At 27.3% G+C, this 24,269-nt stretch overlaps 2 protein-coding genes across 2 annotated transcripts in view; both read right to left on the bottom strand.

Annotated features, from left to right (window-relative positions):
- LOC105849375 (PWWP domain-containing DNA repair factor 3B) overlaps positions 1-7,978 on the bottom strand; it is a 50,293-nt gene extending 42,315 nt beyond the window's left edge. The window contains exons 1-6 of the mRNA XM_065815438.1: positions 7,910-7,978; positions 7,742-7,794; positions 1,869-1,902; positions 1,581-1,646; positions 823-915; positions 350-440 (exon numbers count right to left, since the gene is read on the bottom strand). Of these exons, the coding sequence (XP_065671510.1) occupies positions 350-440; positions 823-915; positions 1,581-1,646; positions 1,869-1,881 (263 nt within the window). The 5' untranslated portion in view covers positions 1,882-1,902; positions 7,742-7,794; positions 7,910-7,978. The remainder of the gene's footprint in view (positions 1-349; positions 441-822; positions 916-1,580; positions 1,647-1,868; positions 1,903-7,741; positions 7,795-7,909) is intronic.
- Positions 7,979-8,697: 719 nt separating this feature from the next.
- Positions 8,698-24,269, bottom strand: part of LOC100215576 (large subunit GTPase 1 homolog) — a 28,682-nt gene continuing 13,110 nt past the window's right edge. Inside the window, exons 11-16 of the mRNA XM_065816480.1 lie at positions 21,776-21,919; positions 21,182-21,305; positions 21,019-21,098; positions 20,601-20,735; positions 9,311-9,352; positions 8,698-8,998 (exon numbers count right to left, since the gene is read on the bottom strand). Coding sequence (XP_065672552.1) covers positions 8,852-8,998; positions 9,311-9,352; positions 20,601-20,735; positions 21,019-21,098; positions 21,182-21,305; positions 21,776-21,919 — 672 coding nt within the window. The 3' untranslated portion in view covers positions 8,698-8,851. The remainder of the gene's footprint in view (positions 8,999-9,310; positions 9,353-20,600; positions 20,736-21,018; positions 21,099-21,181; positions 21,306-21,775; positions 21,920-24,269) is intronic.

Here is a 24,269-nt window from a genome sequence, read left to right as displayed (position 1 = left end):
TGTTCACCACCCTCTCCTAGTTTTAATAACTTCATAATGAAAAATTGACCATTATACACTTTTTTATAATATAGGGGTTCTAACAGCCTTAGAACACATTACAGTCTTTGGTAGGGTCATTTTCATTTAAAACTAATAAATCTATACTTTAAGCTTTTAAAGTCATGAAATGTCATTATAATTATTTTAAATATTATTATGTGAAAACCGTGCTTTTTTATTATGTATTTTATTATTTTAGTGAATTAGTAAACAAGTTTAAAAAATGAAAACTTTATTTTGAAACAAAATTGAACAATAATCCATAAGTATAACAACAAAATATACAAATACTATAAGAGCAGAATACTTGTTAATAACATCTGAATACTTGTTTTCTTTTTTTTGTTTTGACTGTTCAAAAATTTTATCTTGAGATAAAATTGTGTCATCTGTTATATCTGTAGAAAAAAAAGTATGAAAATTATTATTATCTTATAGTATAAAAAGTATAAAAATTATCAATAAATTATAGCGTGGAGATACCTATAGCACAGCTATAGGTTTATCTCCACACTATAGTTTTTATCTCCACAATATAATTATTTATCACTATAGTTTTTATCTCCTTACTACAAATGCACTATATTCCTAAAATTTGAATATTGTTTATAAATATTTTAGTAAAAAATTTGAATATTGTTTATAAATATTTTAGTAAAAACATTTTAACTTTCCTAAAAACTTATAAATATACTCAACTATTGAGTTTAATATTTTCGATATTAACTCAAAAGTTAAAATTATTTTTTACAGCATTTTTTTTGAAGAATTTCAACTCACCTGCTGAGTATATACTTGATGAGTGCATACTTGCTGAGCTGCAAAAACAATTTAAATCTGATAGTTCAATAACTTTCATCAAACCAAACTTTCCTAATTAAAAAAAAAACAACGAAAAAGAACATTTAAACAATTCTAAAGAAATTATTCTAAACAATTCTAAACAATTATTTCAGTTTAACAGTTAAAATGTAACACATTTTTAATATTTGAGATATCATGTTTGTAATAGTAGAGATATCACTCATGTTTTGAACAGAGATATCATGTATGTTTGTAACAGTAGAGATATCACATGTTTTTAATGCATTGACAAATTAAGTTAACAATTACTTTTGGGGTTTCAAAAATAGATGTCTTTCTTTTTTGTATAAATAGTTGAAAGCTTTAAACCGCAAAATCATTAATAACTCAATTTATCAATTTTTGTGATTGATCACTTTTTAGCATGACCAGATTCACATATTTTTAACACAATAAGATATCATAAATGTTTTTAATAGTTTGAGAAATCACAAATGTATTATCAAGGAAAAACTGGCTTTTAACAGTTAAAATAAAACATGCATTACTAACAGTTGTGATATCACACATGTTTTTAACAGATAAAATATAAAACACATTCCTAACAAATGAAATTTAAATTAATGTTGTTAAACATTAAATTTAATAAATTAAACTATTAATTATTTCTATTTTAAATTATTTTAGATAATATTCTATTGTAACTTGAATAATTCAAATTAACTTAAACTCACCTAATGAATTATTAAAAATACTTAAATCGGATAACTCAATGACTTTTATCAAACCAAAATTTTCTCCTAAATTTTATATAAACAAAAATAAAACTTCAAAACAAATAAATTTAATTAAATTCATTTTAAAACAACATCAAACTACCAAAACCACTTTTTTATCTAAAATATAGCTAAAAAATCAATTCAGGTACCACATTTTTTCTGAAGCTTTTAAATTATTTTTATTATTTTGAATTAATTAAATTAAAAATTCAAAGTTTTTCATGTTAATAAATGTAAACTCACCGATTTCAACCATTTTTAAAAACTTGTGCTGAATCTGTTTAAAACAACAACAACAAAATATAGATATATATATATATATATATACACACTCACATATATATATACACACATACATATTACATATATGTATATATACATATATATATACATACATAAATATATATATAAATACATATATATATATACATATATATATATATACAAATACATATTACATATATGTATATATAAATACATACATATATATATATACATATATATATATATATATAAATATATATATATACATATATACATATATATACATATACATACAGGAATGGCATGCGATTGAGCACTATTGCTGACCATGCAAATATTTATTTTTTTTGACAACTTGACCATGACAGTTTAGATGTTTTAGAAATGATTTTAAAAATGGGCTGAAAAAAGAAACGCTGAGCTAAAATTAAACTAGGAAGAAAATTAGAAAAAAAAACAACTAGAAAATAACAAAACAATTCCTTACAAAATATATATATACATATATATAAAATATAAAACTCAAACTCGAAGCAAAAATACTTTTTGTTAAATACTGACATATTTGTAGAAATGCGCTTGTTACACCAGTAAAAACCAGGTAATGAAGACATGAAACTAGTCTTTGTTGTTTGTGAGCACACTTCCCAAAGTTTCAATAAACAATACATATAACAAATAACAATAAACAGTCCCGTTAACTCAGACTCTTATGAGATTTATATTTTGAATTAATTTTTTAGCATTCAAAGTTTAGAATTTTTTATTGAAGTGTTGCAAGTTTTAATATTTTATTGCATATACTTTTATGCAATTCAAATTTAAAGTCCTAGTAAAGTTTTTTGTAACCCAAAAAAACTGTGGGAGTTTGTGAATGGTTCGACTTAGCTAGGGTACAATTAAGGGATAATATGATAAAGCTCAACGGGAATTTAAAAAAAAAAGTCATGCTGAATTTAACTTTCATATAGAAGAAATAAATCATTGGCTCTCTTGCACAGAGATTTTTAATTTTAATTTATGCGTGACGTACTTTAAAACAAATATAACTTTGTTGGTATTATTCAAGTATTATTTAACAATATGCAAACTCGACTGTTTAATTAAACATATTTTGATTTCAGTAAAAAAAAATTTTACCAAAAATATTTTCTACAAAATCAACTTATAATTTTCTCCCTTGCAAGTTCGTCAGATAAGTGTTGCACTTGAAAGACTATTTATGGGCGTGTTTCATGTGCACAAAGCGATCGCTCATGCGTATAGAAATAAATATACATATATAAATATATATATTTGCCAACCTGATGCTGACCTCAAGCAGATTAAGGATAAAAATGCTTATTAATTACAAAATTTTGGTTTTATACTTGTTACAAGCCCAGGGCGCGGCAAACTTTTTTTTTTCAAATAAACATTGACTTTCGTGTCTTTATTTAACAACAAACATCTAATTTAAGAGATATATGTCATATAAGGAAGTTTTATTTTCAAATTATTTTTATTATAGCTAATAAGTTATTAGATATAACATTGATGATTATTGAATTTAATTAATTTTTATTGCTTTAACTCAATTTTTAACGCATTTGCAAAATGCATACAAATTAATGACAATATGCAATGACCAAACAATTGTAATTTTTTTTACGTTGATACTAAATAATGAATTTTTCTCAATTTAGTTTGCTAAATTTATTTACAAATATAAAAAACATACAAACTTAAAGAAATTAAAATGAAAGAAGCTAAAAATAAAATAAAAGTTGTTTTGACATTTTTTTTAAAAACTTTTATAAATCATATTAAATATTTAATAATAAGTTAATAAAAATATTATTAGCATTGATAAACGCACAATAAAAAAGAAAAACTATAATAAACATATTAATTATATATATTCTATTAGATATTTTATATATATATATATATATATATATATATATATATATATATATATATATATATATATATATATATATATATATATATATATGAAAGAGAGTTCAATAATGAATGAATGAATGAAAAAACTGTTTGGATAATATAAAAGAATTAAGGAAATGAATATCTATTAATATTGAAGTATAGAAATATATTCTCTGAGTAGTTCTCTGGCTAGAAGGTAAAGAATTATATTCTCTGGCTAGAAGGTAAAGAATTATATTCTCTGGCTAAAAGTAAGGAACTACATTCTCTGGGTATTGACCAAAACAGGAAATACGCTGAAACCAAAATAAACCAAATTTTGTGCATACTAGTTCAATACCGACATTTCGGAAAACATTTTACCAAAACTAAAAACAAAATTTTAGCTAAGTAAAATTAATTTCATTATAAAATGAAATTAACTTTATTTAGCAATATTTTTTTTAGCAATTTTACATTTGTTATTTATTTAGATACATTCACATTCAGCATACATTCACATTCAGCATACATTCACATTCAGTGTACATTCACATTCAGAGTACATTCACATTCAGCGAACATTCACATTCAGCATACATTCACATTCAGCGTACATTCACATTCAGCGTACATTCACATTCAGCATACATTCACATTCAGCATACATTCACATTCAGCATACATTCACAAAATATTATTTTTACTCACCTACTAAAATCAAAATTGTTTTCTTTAAACAAAATGTTAGCAGTGCAACATTCAAAATATTATGCGCACTCCAAATGTTTGATTATTTGTAGTTTTGATATTTTTAAGTAGCAAATGGACATGCGCTATTTACTAACTAAAAAGTTAAGTAATTTGTGAACAATGTGTTTGAAAAATTTTATTTAGAAATGGTAAAATACTTTGTGAAAATTGTCAAAAATAAATGAAATTTTGAAATCATACAAAATTTTAGGCTTTCGGTATAAATTTCAAAAGAAATTTTGCTTTTACCAAATTTATAATTAGTACAGAAATTTCGGTATCGGTTGAAGTTGAAACTTTGTTTAGAACCTGTTTGAAACTTGTTTGAAATCAAAACAGAATATCATTCAATCATTATCTATGAGTAGAAAACTAAATAAAATGATTGAAAATATTTGCAAATAAATACATTTCATTAATCACAAAACTTCTGTATATTTTAAAACAGCCACTATTAGTGCTTTGATTTTTTTGTTGTTGCAAAAATTCAAGCAAGTTAATTTTAGTTCAATTTAATCATGCTATGCAAAATAATTCTATAAAATTAAACATGTTGAATATATTCTTTTTAAAAAAGGCTTTTGTTGAACTGCTTGAAAAATAAAGTTTTCTGTGGAGCATTAAATCTGTTTCAAGCATTAAAAATTAAAAAATTTTTAAATTAAACTTTTAATGAAAAACTATCAACTATTTTAATTATAGTTATTAAAATGTGATTATTAAAATAATAAAAATTAATTTAACAATCACATTTTATTTTAATAATCATTTAAATATATACTTAAATATATCATACACCTGTAAAATAAAATTTAAACCTCTTAGGCAGTGGTTCCCAACCTTTTGTTGCTTGTTCCCCAAATTATATACCATAAAATCTTCATGGACTCCTTTGCTTTTAATATTTATTACAAGGTGAAAACTTTATTAATGAAATTTTCATTCATCAGGATAAAAGTTTGTATAAGATATTTTTGAATAGATTGTCTAGTGACAGTCTATTCAAAAATATGCAAGCCTATTAATGACACAAAAATTTTTATCTTAGTTAATATGATACAAAAGTTGGTCAATGGGAAATCTGGTACTGCTTACCAGCAATTAATATCTGAAAATTCGATTTAGTTTTTGATAGAGCACATCTAATATTAGCATTGATATCGAGTCTGTTTCTTTTTTTTTGTTTTAAGAGATAGCATAGCTGAAAACTCGGCTTCACACCAATGTGATGAAAAGGGAATAAGGGCTTTAAGTGGAATTGATGAGCACAATGGGTATGAATTCCTTATTTTCAACCAGAAGTTATCTAATGGTGTTATTTTGAAGTGATCCTTAGCCACGGTATCATCCTTTAACTCTATAAATTCCTCTTGTGCTTCCTCTTTCATATTTTTTACATCACAAGAAAATGGTGATATAATAATTTCACTGCTGAAAAGGTTCTCATCTAAAAAATAGTTAACCAAATCATTAATCAAATTATCTAGGTGACAAACTATTTCTGTCTTTATAATTTTGGTAAGCATATTATTTCCATTTACACTATTTAATTTTTGAAACATGATCAAATTTCCATTGTTAATTCAAGTCTTATACAGTTTCAGCTTTTTAATAAATTCCTTCAGCATTTCCGAGTGCATAATGACATTAGCATTTTTGCCACAACATGACCCACAATGTCCACATAATAAGCCGTTGTTATTTTAAAATTATCAAATTTAAAATATTCTAACAGCCCACTTTTCATTTGACATAAAATTTAGTTCACTTCACTTCTAAGTTTGAAAAATCTTTCCATAAAATTTCCAGCAAATAGCCAGTATAAACAATAACTTATAGTGTTTAGGATCTAGGTCAGACAAAAAATTTGTAAAAAGTTGAGTGTTAAGAGCAGAAGATTTTATATGACCAACTTGACTAATTGATTAAATACAGCTCTCAAACTACCTGGTAGTGTTTTGGTTCTGAAAGTGTTTGGTTCAAAGCCTGTCTATGAAAGCAGTGTACACCAACTACATTTGGAGCAATCTCTTTCACTCTAGTCTGCAATCCAGACTTATAACCCATCATGGCAGAAGCTTCATCAGTAGTAATTCCAATCAAATATTTCCATTGTAACTGTCACTAAAAAACTGTTCAAAAATTTCAATAATATCATGTTATATAATTTCGTTACATATTGTTGTTTCAAGGATAGATAAGAACAAAAATTATTCCTTGAACTTGTTATTGCGAATATACCTACAAAATACAATTAATTGTGCCATTGAACTTACATCTGTGACCCCCAGGGGTCCATGGACCACCGGTTGGGAACCACTGCTCTAAGGTAGTGTATACAGTAGTGGTGTAGTGGTAGAGCGTTTGCCTCATAAGTAAGAAGTTCTGATTTTGATCCCTACCACGTCCCTGGTAGTACCAAGCTCAACTAATTTCTCTGCGCAGTGACCTTGTTTATCAAGGTTTGTGTTTCGGAGCTATAGAATTGATAAAGTATTGTAACCACAAAAAGTAGCCTCCTCAACTGTGTCTTTCTCTGTCTTGGGGAGGTAAATTAACATAAAATTTTTGAGAATAAATGTTTTCTACCACAAAAATCTCTTTTAATATTCTATGAAAATTTATTACTTCATATCAAGTAATCAATATTAGCAAAATATATTAATAGATATATTTAAATACATATGTATATAAAGAACATATGTACACTATTAATATATAGTATTAAATAATAAATAATAGAAAGAAAATTCAATCAAATTTTTGCATATCCTAATAGCTAATGAAAAAACAAAACAAAATCTTTGGGTGCTTTGGTTATTTGGTTTTGGTAATCAAATAGTTTAAAAAAATGGTTATTGCATAGTTTCTTAATTTTTAATAATTAAGTTATTAAAATGATAATTAAATTTTTTCCATAAATTTTTAGTCATTCACACAAGTCTTGAAAAATGTTTTAACATACAATGTAGATATTTTTATTATTAAAATTTTTAATATACAATACACTTATAACTTATTAAAATGGATAACTTTCTAGTTGGAAGTGAAGATGTTTTAAAAAAAAAAAAAACTTCCTCTTTAATAATTCATAATAACAATTTAATTTTTAAAAGTTGAAAAAAGCACTCATAAAGCACTCATCTTAATATAAATAACGTTTATGATTAACAAGTGTAATAACAGTTTACCTTCCCACATTCACCTCAGCACTTTTTTTCTTGAAAATTCTCCTCTCTACACCCTGAGAAAATAGATTTATTAAAACTGCAGAACTTTGTTCTATGAAAAGCTTAAAGAAACTTTAGGCTTTTCTCAACAATATAATAAAATAAAAAAATTGGAAAAAATAGGTTTACCATCTATTATGTAATATTTATCATGACACTTCAACTTAATACTTTAACTTAAAAGAAAAAGAAAACAAAAAAATAATAGTAGAAATAATATACTCAAAATATAAAATATAAAATACATAATATTCTACAATGATAAAAATTAATGTTTAATGTGGTAGAGCATTGCTTCATCTCCACTATGCCCCTGGTAGTACCGGGTTTAACTTGTCAAGGTTTGAGTTTTGGAGCTAAAGAGTTAAGAGGGTTGTAACAACAAAAAAGTTGTAATCACAAAAAGTAATCTTAACTGTAGTGTCCCTCTTAGTCTTGGAGAAGTGAATAACATTGAAAAAAAAATTAGAAATATGGAATATAATAGTAAACAGATGAGTGAGCAAATAAATATAATTTAACATTTCATACTGTTTGTTGCTGCATGTTGATACTAACAGACAAATGGACATAGAAAACAAACTCATCTTAAAAGTTACTTTATTGAAGAAAAACAACTATTTGATGATTTATTTTTAGGATCACCAAAAAATAAATAGCCATCAAAGCTATGTAAAAAAAAACAACTTTAAAGTTAATAATAAAAACAATCAAAAAAAGGATATAGTAAACTTTGGTGTCATACTTTTTTTAAAAAATCTTAAAAAAGAAAAGAAAAAGTATATAAATACATACAGAAACTTACAATAGTCCTCCCCTGCATAAATTTTCAATGCACTTTATCTGAACTGTATAATAATACAGCCTGCATAACACAAAAACACTTGGTCATCCAAAAAAATAAGAAACTAACAACATTCATTAATTTTTAGTTTTCATTATAAAAATACAATTTCAGTTTCAATTTCATAAAGTCTATGAAACTAAAGTTAATTGTTGTTTCTATTAATTCTTTCCCGCTTTTAAATGTTTGTTTATTATAATAGATTATAATAGATTATTTCTTCTGTTTCACTTATCATGAATTCTCCTGAGCTTTTCTTTTTTATTTTTATTTCCGTGTTTCTTCCAGGTTTTGTTTACAGTAAGATACTGTCCATTGTTAACTACATTTGGTAATAACGATGTGGGTGCTTTAAAACCGAAACCAGGAGTTTTCTAAATTGAAAAAAAATATATTGACATATAATGTATACAGTTTGTACAGTTTTATATATATTTTTTATAGTTTTTATATATATAGTAATGTATATATTATATATAACAGTTTTTACAGTTTTTATGTATTTTAATTACAAAAATAATAAGTGAAAAATAAAAACTATTTTTTACAAATATAAAATAGCATATTAGGAAAATCAGAAATTTATCAAAATAAAATTATAAACTTTTTAAAAATCTAATTTGAATTATACAGAGTCCGTTAAATTATTAAAAAAGTAAATTTATTACTTAAAACAAAAAACTTACTTCTGAAAAGAAATCTTCATCGACATGATTAACACATTGAACCTACAAATTATATAGAAAAAAATCTTAAATAATGCATATAAAAATTAAAAAATTTATAAATAACTCAAAGCAAAAAAAAAACTTGTTTATATTTTTATTATTTTCTTTATTTTTCACTCATTTTCTTCTTTAATCCTTAAGAGCCCACATGAGGTTAATTTCACATGAAGTTAATTTCACGAGTTTAATTTCCACATGAGGTTAATGTCACATTATGTTAATTTCATAAAAAATAATTACGAACCAAGTAAAAACATGTTTTGGCTTATAAAATACAAAAATAAAAATATTTAAAAAAGAAAATTCTAAACTGCTTTTTTTTTAGTTATAATATGGACTGTACATGGGGCTTTTAAGGGTCAGAAGAAGTGTTCTAACGTTTTTAAGGGTAAGAAGAAGTGTTCTAATGTTTTTAAGGGTAAGAAGAAGTGTTCTAATGTTTTTATATCTACAGTGCTGGCCAAAAAGATCCGACCACTAAGGTTTTTAGACAGAAACGTAATACCATTTTAATTTAATGATGATATGATTGAATTAAACGCAACAAACAACATTCACATAAGTCAATAATACACTTTTGAAGAAACCAACAAGTAGTTCATATCAGAAAAAAGTTTCTGATATCTCGAATGTCTTCCTCCAGCTTTGAGGACAGCTTCTATTCTTCGAGGCATAGAGGCAACAAGAGAGTCACAGTAATCAGATGTTATTTTTGGGACCACACCTCCAATATAGCCTTCTTCAAAGTTGTTGCTGACATTGAGTTTGATTTTGCCACTTCTTCACTTTCAATTTTACTCAGCAATTTTCAATCGTGTTTAAATCCAGTGATGAGCCAGGCCACGTCGCCACATTGCCACGGTCCACTTTTTATGTGCTTTACAAAATTTGAGGCGGTCACAAATATTTTCTAGATAGTTGTGGTTTTAATGCAGTGCGATCGTCTTGTGGACGACTGAAATTGTCCACAAGACATCGCTGAATAGTGCGAGAGCTCACATTCACATCAGGAGGCAGTTCATTGAGAATTTGTGAAGATGATGCCAGTGGGTCCTTCGTGGCTGCACGGCAGATCATAACATCAGTTTTTGATGTGGTACATCTCGGTCTGCCGCTGGATCTTCCTGCAGCGCTGGTGCCTGTTGACTTGATGTGCTAAATGACGTCGTGAACAATTGTCTTAGGCATTTGTAAACGTGCGGCAATCGCATGTTCAGACTTCACGTATTCCATCAAAAGTTGTATTTAAGTACATTTTCCAGATGATGTTGTCGCCATAGTCAAATGCAAATAGTAATTGACAGCCACACATGCGATGGTATATATAACAATGGTACAACTGTTTTGATTGGCTGATAACTAGCCAACCACGCATGCAAAGCGTGATGGTGAAATTCCGAGGAAAGCGCCTACACTACAATGTACATACTGTATACATAGATAAACAATGCGTGGTCTGATCTTTTTGGCCAGAACTGTATATTGGTTGCATTAAGTTTTTATACATGAAAATCCATTTGAAATATAAAATACTGCCAAAAACTCATTTTAATTAATACTGACATAAAAATTGCTAAAATCAAGTAATTTGGAGCCACATCACAGACAATATCACCATTTTTTAAAAGTAAGATTTAAAAGATAAAAAAGTAAGTGTTGGTATTTGTTTTGATAACAGAGCCAAAAAATATCCAAAGAAATTATAATAATGTAAGTAAGTGCAAATGTGTTACAACAGGAATTTTTTACAAGAACATGATACTCAACCAAACATTTGTAGCAGGTTTGCTACATGGGGCTCTAAATGGTTAAAAATACTTTATTTTGTTTTTATTTTTTTAAATTCTACTTTCATTCATAAATTTTATCATTTCATTTTTGTTTTATTTCACTAAGACATAAGCAAAACAAAAATAGGTAAAAAAGGGAGAGGAGGTACAGACAAATTAGGTAAAAAAAGGAAGGGGGTACAGACAAATAACTGACACATTTTATACTTCATTTTATTGTAATTTTTATTTTGTCACATTTTTATCTTTTGACACTTGCTACAAAATCAGATTTGCATCAGCAAATATGAAATGTTAGTATTTGCATCAACACTTATGAAATGACAGATCATGATTTATATAATATGATGTATATAAACAATTTAATAATATGCAAATAAGTGTGTAACAAATATTTTAAATGAATTTTTATACTCTAAACTAAATTAGATAATTTTTTTATCAAGTAGAAAAAAGGTTGACTTTCTGTTGTTATGCGATTTTTAAAAGAATGATTTTACATCCTTGTCAAAAAAACATTGTAACTTGACTTAGCTGACCTGGAAAAAAAAAAAAGGCGTTTTAAAGGCTTTGATATCAGAAGTATGAAAAAGCAAATTTTGAAATCCAATTATTACATTCAAGAATATACAATTAATTTTTAATTTTGAAGCTATTTCATCAATAAGAAAGATGACAGCATGTCTTATTTTTTCATTTTTACACATTTTCATTTTTTCATCATAAACACAATTTTTATTAAAATGTTTCAATTAAAAATTTGAAAGTACCAATTATTAGAAAAGCACGAAATACTGTTGTTTGCTCTGTTGTTTGCTCTGTAGTTGTTAAGTCTGTAAGTCAACATTTTTTAAAAGTTTTCTGCAATCACTGCCTTCAAATTGGCTACCATGATAGGGCTGTTGGTTGATGTGCAATGCTTTTGTCCAGTCATCTATGAAAGGCCACACACTTTCAAGAAGTTCAAGCAAATGGTGGAGATCCATTGAGATCAAATCAATGACTATATCTAAATCATCCAAAAGCAAAGATTGGTTTGTGGGTAACATTACTATAATTCCTGGCTAATCTAATACTATAATTCCTGGCTAATCACCTCCTAAAGATACAAAAGCATTGAAAGATGCCTTAAGAGAACTAGCTGTGCACCATGTACATGAATGTGTTGATGAGTGTGACTGAAGACCAAACAGTATGTTAACTTTCTAAAAATTTTTTCCAAAATCCACATCACAGACAATATCAACATTTTTTTCCAAAAATGGTGATATTGTCTGTGATGTGGCTCCAAATAACTTAATTTTAGAATTTTTTATGTCAGTTTTTTGTAAAATTAGTTTTTGGCAGTTTTTTATATTTCAAATGTAAAAGGATTTTCATGTATTAAAACTTGGTGCAATCAATATAGATATAAAACATTAGAACACTTCTTCTTACCCTTAAAAGCCTCATGTAAAGTCCATATTATAACTAAGAAAAAGCAGTTTAAAATTATTTTTTTTTAATATTTGCATTTTTGTATTTTATAAACCACACAGTATGTTAACTTTCATTTCACATGACACAACAAAGCTTTTTCTTAGTCGACTAAAATTGGCTAATACATTTTAAAAATCGAATAAAAGTCGATTTAGTCAAAATATGGGAATATTTTTTTTTTTAAATAAATGATCATAAAAATAATAAAGTAATTTATTTTCGTTTTCTATTTTTTAACATCATATCATTTAAATATTAATGGAGTAAAACAATATGAGAGAACGGCTGCTCTGACAACTGGACAATTCATCTGCAGAAACCAATGATTTAGGGACTGCCTTAAATACTTGCTATATACTAAAGTATTTACAATCATATTTGCAATGTGATTGTATAGAAAACATTTTGATTTTGGAGCTTCACAACTTAATTTTGCCCCAGGGCCCCGAGCCAGCTTGAAGCGGTCTTGTATGAAAGTATTTATGAAAAGCAAAAGCATCGAGTAAACAAAACAAAAAATTAAGGAAATAAATAAATACATAACCGATTGTTTAATTAGGTATAATTAATTTCCTTTTTTTATGTAATTATTAAGGTGCTCCCAGAAGTCCTTACAGTCTTATTACAGAGCACCGAAAGGAGCCTAAATAATGCTAATATGCTATGAATTAGATAAAAATTTATAAGAGTAAACAAAAAATAAGTAAGAGTTATAATTAGAGATGTCATACTTCCTAAAATAGCCATTCACTATGTACACTGCCACTGGCAAATAATAAAAACTTTTTTTAGCAAGTTCTGTTAGGATAATGTTTTGCGTTTGCTTACCAACACTTGTAAGGGTTTGCTGTCCAATATAAGTGAATGGTTTCCTGTAAAAACTGATATCATTTGCAATTGGAATTAATCTTTCTCACATATTCATGTGTGGGTTTTTTCGTAGCGATTAGTTGGATCGTTTCCATTTACATTACTTTTTATACAAAGTAGAGCTGAATCATCACCGGTGCTACTTCACTGGTTCATCGGTGCCTTTCACTAAGAAGGATTTATTGCATCATTTTATCGCAACCGTACAATTGACATTCCCATTTCCCAAGTTCAGTATGTAATTAAGTTCTATCTAATGTATGTTATGTATGTTGTTGTTTTTTTAAGATTATTCACCTCCCCAAGGCCCGAGGAGGGGCCACTACAGTCGAGGAGGCTACTCATTACGTAATGTGATGGGAGTCGAACTCCGAACCTCTCTCTTGCAAAGCGAACGCTCTTACCACTACACCAATACCGCATGTAATGAAGTTCTATCTATATCAACTTCTGAAATTACCTCTGAAATGCAAATACCTAAGCTAGTTATTTTTGCAATCTTTTTGAATGAATTGAATGGATCATTTTTGAATGAATTGAATGGTTGAATGGATCATGTTAATTTAATTTGAAATTTTTGAATGGTTTGAAGAGTATGATACGTTTATACATAACTATAGTTAAATCAAATTAATGTAACAGTCAACAAAGAATGTGTGCTATTACACAGCCAAGTCATTAATTAATAAAAAACGTCCACAGTGTAAAGTTTTTTGCCAATACCCACAACATATTGTAGGTATTCTGGCAAAAAATGTTAACTTAAAAATCCTGGCTAAGAGAAATCAATCATTTAAGTTTTCTTCCAATTAGAAATTATTATTCAATTTGAATCTTGTTAAATTGCATTGGGTGTTGACAAATTTTAAATACACCATAATGTTAAGTGTTTATTTAAGAAAATATTCAGAGCCTTGTTTTTTTTTAAGTTAAAAGCTTTTAGCCTAAATAAAACACCTGTTTTATGACTTAACACTAAACTTAATTTTATAACCAGACATATACATTTAAACATTTTTATAAATGTTTTATTCGACTTGTATTTTGCTAGTTTGTAAAGTGTTGTAAATTTTACAAAACTGCATCAAGCAAAAACTGCCAATTTTTGACTTAACATCTTTTGCCAGTATATGCACTTCAAAGAACCAGGCTGGAACCCTCAAAATAGGAAAGTGTTACCAAATGTTCTGCTGCCGAATATTTAGTGCTTCAGCCTAGCGTCTAGCCAAATATTCAGTATTCGGCAAAACCACTATGACATCTCTAGTTATAATAGTGCATGCTTTTGTTTTTAAACGAACAATCGAAAATAAAAGATTGGAAAGCAAAGTCAAATAAAAAGATAAAATATAAAAGAATTTCACCCGACTGAATCGACTTTTAGTCGATTAGTAGGAATTCTATGGTTGATTAAATCGACCATTTGTTTTTTCTTATTTAACTAATTTTGACTTTCGACTAGTTGACTTTTAGTCAATTTAGTCAAAGTTGATTACAAAACTAGTAAGAAAATATTTTCCTTTCTAACAGAGCATAATTAAAAATTCGATCAAATTTTTACAGTGCACAATGATCTTTTCAACTTTGTTTCCCTATGTACTTATGTATGTCAAAAATGCTTCCAATAGCAAGAAATTTTGAATCAATGTAAGGCTCAGCGATTTTAACCTTCGAAACTTGATTTGCTAGTTTTCTCATACCAAGGTTGGACATTCTTTTATTAACCTGAGCATTGACAAGATCTTGAGCTGTTACTTTAATAAGTCCATCAAACAGTCTTCTTGCACTTTAGGTCTTTGATTTAATTAAAAATGATGTAATTAAAATAATATGTATCTAATGTGAATAAGTTAATTTAAAGAAAAATTACATCATGTATAAATGATATAAAATAAAATATAATACCTCATGCTAATGCCAGTGGTCTGCCATCTTGAACCCCATTAATACGAATTGTTCCATGTGGTAAAGCATCTTTTAGAAAATGGTTGCAACTGTAATCTGATCTGATACTTTGCTGTTGTATCTGAACTATTTCATATTTTTTTGAAATGCAAATGTATTGCAAGTAAGGGGAAGCACTTTACTATAAATATTAAGACACTTTGAACATCTATAGTCGACAATGTCTGCATCAATTTTGTTTTTTATTTACAATGAATGTTTAAAGTTAAGCTTTAGTTGACAAATTTTGAAAATGATACAGATGCAGGGTTGCTCCCTTTTGGACATTTTTATTTGAATTTATTGAAAGTTATACAAGGTGGGAAGAGATATGTCCTTGCTCTCGTCTTTTCTTCTAATTCTTGAACAACATGCCTCACAAGGTCCTCTAGGAATTTGAAAAATTAATTTCTTGACCCAAAACTTTAGTCACTTTCTCATTGATTAATAGTGTAATTTCATGCTTAGCCTTTTGCATGCACTCTTGCGCATGCAAAAGGCTAAGCATGAAATTACAACCTACAACCTTTTTATTTTCTTCATGAGATTTTTTTATGTGAGCTGAGAAATTCTTCATGTGAGCTTTGTAAGGCATTTTAATTACTAATTCACAATTAAAAAAGAGCATTTGTTTATTCTAATATCAAAGGTAGATATTTTCATACTTCTAATATCAAAGGTTTTCAAATGCCACTTTCTTTTTTTCCAGAAAAGGGGTGTCCAATCTAAATTACTTTAGATTGGAATTGTGAGTTTTTACTAACATTTACATAAATGTTAATAATAATCTGAAGAAATGCAGTTTAATAAAAGAAAGAATCTATAAACAAACTCTCAACAAACAGTTTCTCACTTATTTAACAGCTACTTAATAAAGTGGTCATTATACAAGTCTATAAAGATCTATACAGCAAATCTATTAAGATAATATCCTAGTTTTAAAATTTTTTTCTTTAAAAAATAAAAATATAGTAAAAAGATGTTGCAGCAAAAAGAAACTTTAGATAGTGTGGTAATGAGAGTTTTGTGGACACTGTTGTACTGTGGGTACTGAGGTAACTTTTTTAGAAAAGCCCAGTATTTAATCGGTAAAGGGTGCTGCATTAACCCTTCTGAAGTCAAACATTTTTACAAAACTTTCTAAGCCATTCCGAAAAAGCTCTAATAAAATAAGAATCACAATACTAAAATCACTCAAAAATTTTTTAGCAAATATAAATAGTCAAAATATTTCTTAACTGAGATTAAACAAAATTACTGAATACTCAGCATTTTTAAAACATGGTTTTTAAACCACTTATGCAATTAATAAAAAAAGTATTGCTGTTAAAATACAATAAGTAATGCTGTTAAAATACAATAAGTATTGCTGTTAGAATACAATAATTATTGCTGTTAGAATACAATAAGTATTGCTGTTAGAATACAATAAGTATTTCTGTTAGCTTTTGAGTTATTAGCTAAGAGCAATTTAGATATTTAAAAATTGAAGTTTATCTACTAATATTATTTTAATGCTTTTCTACCATGATATCTAATGATAAAACTATTTTTTTGATCAAAATATCATATAATAATTTTTTTATTAGATTTTGTATGTAATTTCTTATTTACTGGATAAAATATTTATTGCTGATGAGCCTCTTTGAAACTTCAATAGGTGCAATTCTGAAGCAATATAGGTTTGCTGTTGTGTGTTGATGATGTAATTCAGAAGAAATATAGGTTTTAATGTTTGTGTTGATGATAAAATTCTTATATAATATAATCAAATTTTTCATAACAAAATCTTGTTTTCTTTTAACATACTAAAATTATAAACTTGAAATCTATTATCATTAGATAAAAAATTTTAAGTTAAATTTTTTTTATTTGTTCTATTTATGTTTGCATTAACATTGATAAAAAAATATTCCCACACATATACTTATAAACTTTTGTAAAACCAGAAAGTTAGAGTACTCATTTTATTGATAACATTAATTAGGTTTATTAATGAAAAATGTCAAATTAATTAAGGTAATTAAGTGGTAAATTAATTAAATCATTATAATCATCTATTAAAGTTATAATTTACTTTTTTTTAATCTAGTCTTTGTGATGGTTAATTGAAAAAATTAAACTTAACATTACAAAACAATATTTTACTCATTAAATAACATCAAATGTTAACTTGCAATATTTAAAATTTCAAAAACAATTTAAAATCTGGGAGCTGACAGGTGATGTTGCCAACAAGCTTTATTCTGGAAGACCATAGAAGCTTAGTGATCATCACATAGTAAAATATTTAGAAATAGCATCTTAAATAATCATCCAATTTTTTTCAAACAACAATGTAAGCACAAAACTTGTTAGAGGAACGTTAGCAAAAGAAAATACTAGATTTTATATTGCAATAAAAAAAATCAATCAATTGATCAATATAAAAGTTTAAGATAAAAAAACATTTGCATAATGCAGTAAAAGATTAGGTAAAAGTGATTTCTAGCAATCACCTGATTAACCTACAAAAGGACACTATACCGTATTTATTTCCATCGATGTCAAGTTCAGCAATTGTCTTTTTGGTGAAAGAAACACACAATACATTTTTAAACAAAACAGGACTCCACCACACAGCTCATAACACAAAAAACATAAAAAAGATCAATTAGCTGCTTTGGTGTCTTAGATACAACTTTTGCCTTTCTTATTCTTTAACACAAATAATGAACTTTCCTTCTCACTTTCCAGACAACCCGAATCATTTATCTTTTCTACTCAACTTGTGTCTTGTTTCTGATCCTATTCAGTGCTCAGTTTCTCCATGTTCACCCATAGGTGCTTCAGACCACAGTTTGATCTCTCTAAAACTTTTATCTTACATCTACCTTAAAGCAGACTAGGACTCTTTCTGTGATTTTCTTCATGATAGGCCTTGGGTTAAAACCTTTCCTTTTACTGCTGACAAATGTGCTTCTTATGTAAGATCTTGGATTCAGGCTGGCATGGAATCTTTTATTACTTCTCAATGATTACAAGTCAAGCCTCACTCTTCTCCATGGTTTTAGAGGCCTGTTACTATTGCTAGAAACCATTTGTAAAAAGGTTTTGTCTAATGCCAAAGCCCGCTATTCTCAGGCCAAAAAATCTCATATTTTATCTCAAAAAATATGCTCCAGAGACTTCTGGAGAATCTTTAACAGAAATAAGATCCTCCTATCTTGCATGGTTCAGATTATTTTACCTTACCTAAGAACTTTTCCTCAACCTCATTACTTGATTCCACTAATAATGTCAGATTTTATATAGCCAACAAATAGGTTGATCCATTGTTTGACATTCATATCACTCCAGCTTCTGTGCATTCGTAAATCTAAAGTGATTTCCCATTTAGACTCTTCTACATCCTGTGGTCTGGACAATTTGTTATAGTCTTGCAGAAGTATTCTGCGGAGCTGTCTTTTATACTTTTAAAACTATTTAACAAGTGTTTATCAGAGTCTTGTTTTCTGGCCTGCTGGAAAGCGGCATCTGTTATCCCTATTTACAAAAATTCTGGAGATCAACCTGATTCATTTAACTACTGTCCCATTACTCTTCTTCCTGTCATAAGCAAGATTTTTGAGTCTTTAATTAACAAACACTTAATCTCTCATCATAAATCTAATAAATTACTTTCTGATAGTCAATGTGGTTCGATCTTCTAGTTCTACTGCGGATTTGTTAACTGATGCCAAATTTTATCATCTAAAGCCTGTGATAAAGTTTGCCAAGCTGGTCTTCTCCATAAGCTCTCTTCTTATGGTGTGTCAGGTAACATCTTTAAGATTATTTATACTTATATTAATTTACATTAACAATCTCCCAGAAATTTTCACATCTAAGGTGGCATTATATGCTGATGATACTGCCATTTATTCTTGTCATGATAAGTAGCCTACACTCTCTGATTGCTTGGAGGGGGCCTTTGAGCTTGAAAAGAATCTCACTTCTGCTACAGCATGGGGCTCTCAGTGGCTGATGAAGTTTAACATAGATAAAACTCAATTTTTTTCAGCTAACTGTAATCGCAAAATCAAGATCTTCCTATATTTAGTAACAGTATTGTACTCAATGAGTCATCTACCCTTTGTCTTCTAGCATTAACTCTTACTTTTGATATTTCATGGAAATGATATATCAAATCAATTGAAACTGCTAAGGTTGCATCTCTTTATCTTACTTACCAATTTCTTACTGTGGATTCGATTCTTTATCTCTATAAATCTCAAATCCGTCCTTGTATGTAATACTGTTGCCATATCTGGAGGGGATCTTCAAATGATGCCTTTTCTCTTTTAGACAAGATGCAAAAATGCATTTAAACATAGTTGGACCTGCTCCTGCAGCCAGCCAACTATTGTTTCTCTTTTTCTTTTTGATTAATACTATAATAGGCACTGCTCTAAAGAGCTAGCGTCTTCTGTACTATCTACTGAAATTCATTCTTGTGTTACTCGTCATTCAATTAAATCTCATCCTCTTACTGTGACTGTTCCTAAGTGCTCCAAAAATTCTTATTTGTCTAGCTTTTTTCCTTGAACATCTTGAATTTAAAGTAAAAAAAAAGAATATCCAAAATGTGTTATTTTTTTTTAATTTAGCTGAAGTTGTGTTGAACTATTAAAAGAATTTTACGCTAAAAGCGTAAAATTCTTTTTTTGAATTCTTGCTTTCCTAATTCAAATAACTTGAAATCTGTAGTCAGTAAATGATTAACTTTATAAACTTCATCTTTTCTCATTTAGTAACTTCCAACTCTAATAGTGGTTGCTTGCAGCCTTGTTGGAAGTGAAGATAATGAAAAAAAAAACTTAAATCAAATTTATTTTTTGATAATTTGTAATTAATTTATTATAATTGCTTTTTTTTTTTTTTGAAAAAAAATTAAATTTCACTCCAAAAAATTATAAAAAGTAAATTATTTTTATTGAAAAAACAACAACAAAAAATTAACATCTTGAATATACTTTTGTGCATATTTGTGAATTTGGCATAAATTTGAACAAAAATAAATTAGTAAATTCTTAGAAGCAAAAGCTTAAATTTTAAGCAAGTTTTATTCATTTAATTAATGGTAGTGTAGTTTTACAATCAACAATAGATTGACCTATCATTTAAAAAAAAAAAATTTTTAATACCTGTTCCTTTCCTCTTAACTTTTTGTTTCTCTCCTCTCTGAGTATTATCTTTTGTCTCACTTTTTCACTCATTACACAAGGTTCATAATCTTCATTAGAGACATCAGGTGGAGGATGACAGTAAAGCAATTTACCCTAAACAATGAAGTATTGAAATATAACTAAATTTTAAATAGAACATAACATAACAAAGCATATGAAATGCTTTGTTATGTTATGTTCTATTTAGAAGAAAAAAAACAAAAAACATTTAAACAAATTAATGATAAAAAACTTGTATTCAAACAATAAAATCAACATTTAAAAATAACTCAAAATTAGCATACATATACAATGCAATAATGCATAATATACAATACAATAATATTGCACACTATGTTTATACATGGTATTTAACAGAAATTGCTAAAAAATTTACCTTGATAAAATCTTTCAAAACATAGCGTGATGTTCTAGGACAATCTGGTTGACCATTTGCAGTCATGAAACCTCTCATTCCTAAGATACAGAAGAAAAAAAATGGAGAAAAAAGAATCAAGAGACTATAAAGTAATAAATACATAAAATCCAAGATTAGTTACTTCCATAAGTGGAGAGAAGCTCTTCAGCGGTAGGTGGTCTATTTAGATCTTCCCCCTCTCCCGGCTTAGGAATATTAATTCCATAGATGTTTTCAATAATAACACGAGGTATAAGTTGACAAAGCTTTTAAATTATTAAGGAAATGTTGAATAATGTAAGGATCAAAAATTTAATAGAAAAAAGAAAACGATAATTGAAATAGAAATATTTTAAACATAGCAACAGTCCTAAACATAGCAACAGTGTGTTAAAGAAAAAACCACAGTGCTAATTTAATAAAAGTTTTGAATTGAAATATCAATAAAAAATTTTCAGCATCAAACTTTAAATAAAAAGATTTTTCAGAAACAAAAAAAAAACTTTTAAAGTTTTATTTCTTATTTTAAAAGATACCTTGATATTTAATTGATATATTTTAAAAGATACCTTGATATTTAATTGATATATTTTAAGAGATACCTTGATATTTAATTGATATATTTTAAAAGATATCTTGATTTGTTATATAAATTTTTCTATGGAAATTTTAAATAATTTAACAGAAAATAATATTAAAAGAAATGAGTTATTAAATGTAATATATTAAAAGATACAATATTTGTAGGTGACACGTGATCTCGCAACTGATCAATTGGCAGTATACCATTTAAAACCATTTCAGCTTTTGAGGATATAAATGAAGGAAAAACAAGTCCAGGACAGTCACATAAGCACAGTGATTCATCCAAGAAATGGGTCTGAAAAAAAAAAAAAACTTTCATATTTAAATCAAATTATTTGATTCTAATCACAAACCAAATTATCTCGCTCAAAATTTTTTCTTATAAATAAAAAAACTTCAACACCTTATTTTAGCTCAAACAAAAACTTGCATTTTCAAAAAAAGTTAAACTGTTTTGAAGAGCATTTAACTAGGAAGTTCATACCTTATTCCTTACTGATGGCGCGAAATATGCCCAGAGCTCGTTTTGAACCCTGGATCTCTTGCTTCTGAAGCAAGTGCTCTAACCACTGCGACATGGCTGCTTATATATATTATATATATTATATATATATATTATATATATATTATATATATATATATATATATATATATATATATATATATATATATATATATATATATATATATATATATATATATATATATATATATATATATATATATGTATATATATATATACATAAAATGAAAATAAAAAATAAATATAAATATATATGTATAAACACACAAATATAATATAAGCGCATATAAGTCACCAAGTTTTTTTATTTAAATAATGCTTTTTTTTCATATAAAGGACAAGAAAGCTGTTTAATGATTGTTTTGTTTTCTGAATTAAAGTAATTAGGAATTTTTGATTCTTCAAAGAAAATAATTAATGGGTTCAGAATATCAAAATCTTGTCTAAAGTATTAAATATTTCCATATTAATTTGGCCTACAAATTGATATGGTATCTTTTTTCTTTCAAACTTTACAACAACATAAGAACTTTCTGCTAATGGATATAATTAGATTGCAACCATTTCAGAATCATATATTCTTTAGAGCAATTAGAATCAAATTCATAGCTGCTTTCATCTAATTAGTGGGCAAATGTTTTTTGCATGAGCGCTTGTTTTTGATGAAAGAGAGAATCATCAAGGTAATAAACATTATATAAATCACTTTTTTCAGTAAATCTTTTATTTTTAATGTTTCACTTTTACCTTTCTGTATACCCTCAAATTTTTTAGCAGAAGCTTCTTGCAGCTCTATATACACCTTGGAGCTTGAAAGCATATCTTAATCACTTCATTAAAAGCATTAAAATTTAATGTAGAATTTCTTTTTTTTTTCTTTCTTTAAGAAGTTATTAAGTAGGATATTTATTTTAATTAGCTTGTGTTTTAATTGCGATTCAGAAACAGAAGTATTTGTTACATCATTTTCCAGCAAAACCTTATCCTTTTTTCCATGTAATACTTCCCCAGGCTTTTTAGCAGAAGCTTCTTGAAGTTCTGCAAGACATTCAAAAACTAATGGGTATTCTAAGACAGGCAAGATATTCAAAAACTTATGGGTATACTAAGTTCTGAGAAGATTTACAAATGTCTGTCCTTAAAATCTTATCAATAATTTTTTTTCTGTTCCATGGGTAGATGCCAGATGTTTTAAACATTTTTCATCAAGAGATTAGAGATTAGGGAGTAATCTTGGAAATATTTTTAGTTGGGATGTATGAAACCTTCTTTACCAATTTTCCATTTTTCTCTATGTTTATTTTATAGGTCCATAAACTGCAAGGTCAAGAGGCTGTAGCAATTATGTTCTGTTAGGAGGTAAGTAGACCATAATGTTAGCTTCACAAATTTTGATAATGTCAATATATGACATGCTAAACTATCATCTATAAGACTTTTTGGTGTGTTGTTGTCAACATGTCTGAAGTTAGTAATTACTAATTTTTGAATCCATTTTTTAAAATAGTAGCCATCAAACCAACCAGATTTTGTTTGGTAGTATCTAAGTGTCTATTAGACGTTCAGCTTTATACATTGTATATGGAGAAAGAAATACATCGTCAGCAATGTTGTAATAAACAATTTAAAATTTTTTACTTTACACAAGTTACTTTAAATATTTCTAGGTTGAACAATGAACAACTTAAAATTTTTTACTTTAAACAAGTTACTTTAAATATTTCTAGGTTGATAATTGGAACTAAGCATTGGTACTAAATGTTTTATTTGACTTTTGAAATATGTCAACAGGGGCATAATTACCCCGTTAATTGCTTGATTACCCCACATTACGGTACAGTTATGGCCAAAATCTCCAACAGTATATTATTTGAGCGATTGGGTAGTTATCAACGAATTGGAAAATACCTTATATGCTTTACATACATTAAAAGCATCAATTATTATCTTAGAGTATGGGTGAAATTTACCAGCTAAGCATGTTCAAGTACAACCTTTACTGAAGTCTGAATAAATGATTGCTAAATATCTGAAGATGCCTGAAGACAACTAATGATATCATTCAGTGCATCAAGTCAACAGATGGCACCAATCTAGAAATATTTAGTGCAAGCCTCAGAAC

The sequence above is a fragment of the Hydra vulgaris genome, chromosome 13, assembly GCF_038396675.1.
Source record: "Hydra vulgaris chromosome 13, alternate assembly HydraT2T_AEP".
Classification (NCBI taxonomy): Eukaryota; Metazoa; Cnidaria; class Hydrozoa; order Anthoathecata; family Hydridae; genus Hydra; species Hydra vulgaris.
Note: the sequence above shows the minus strand (reverse complement) of the source record. Positions and strands in the feature narration are given on the sequence as shown.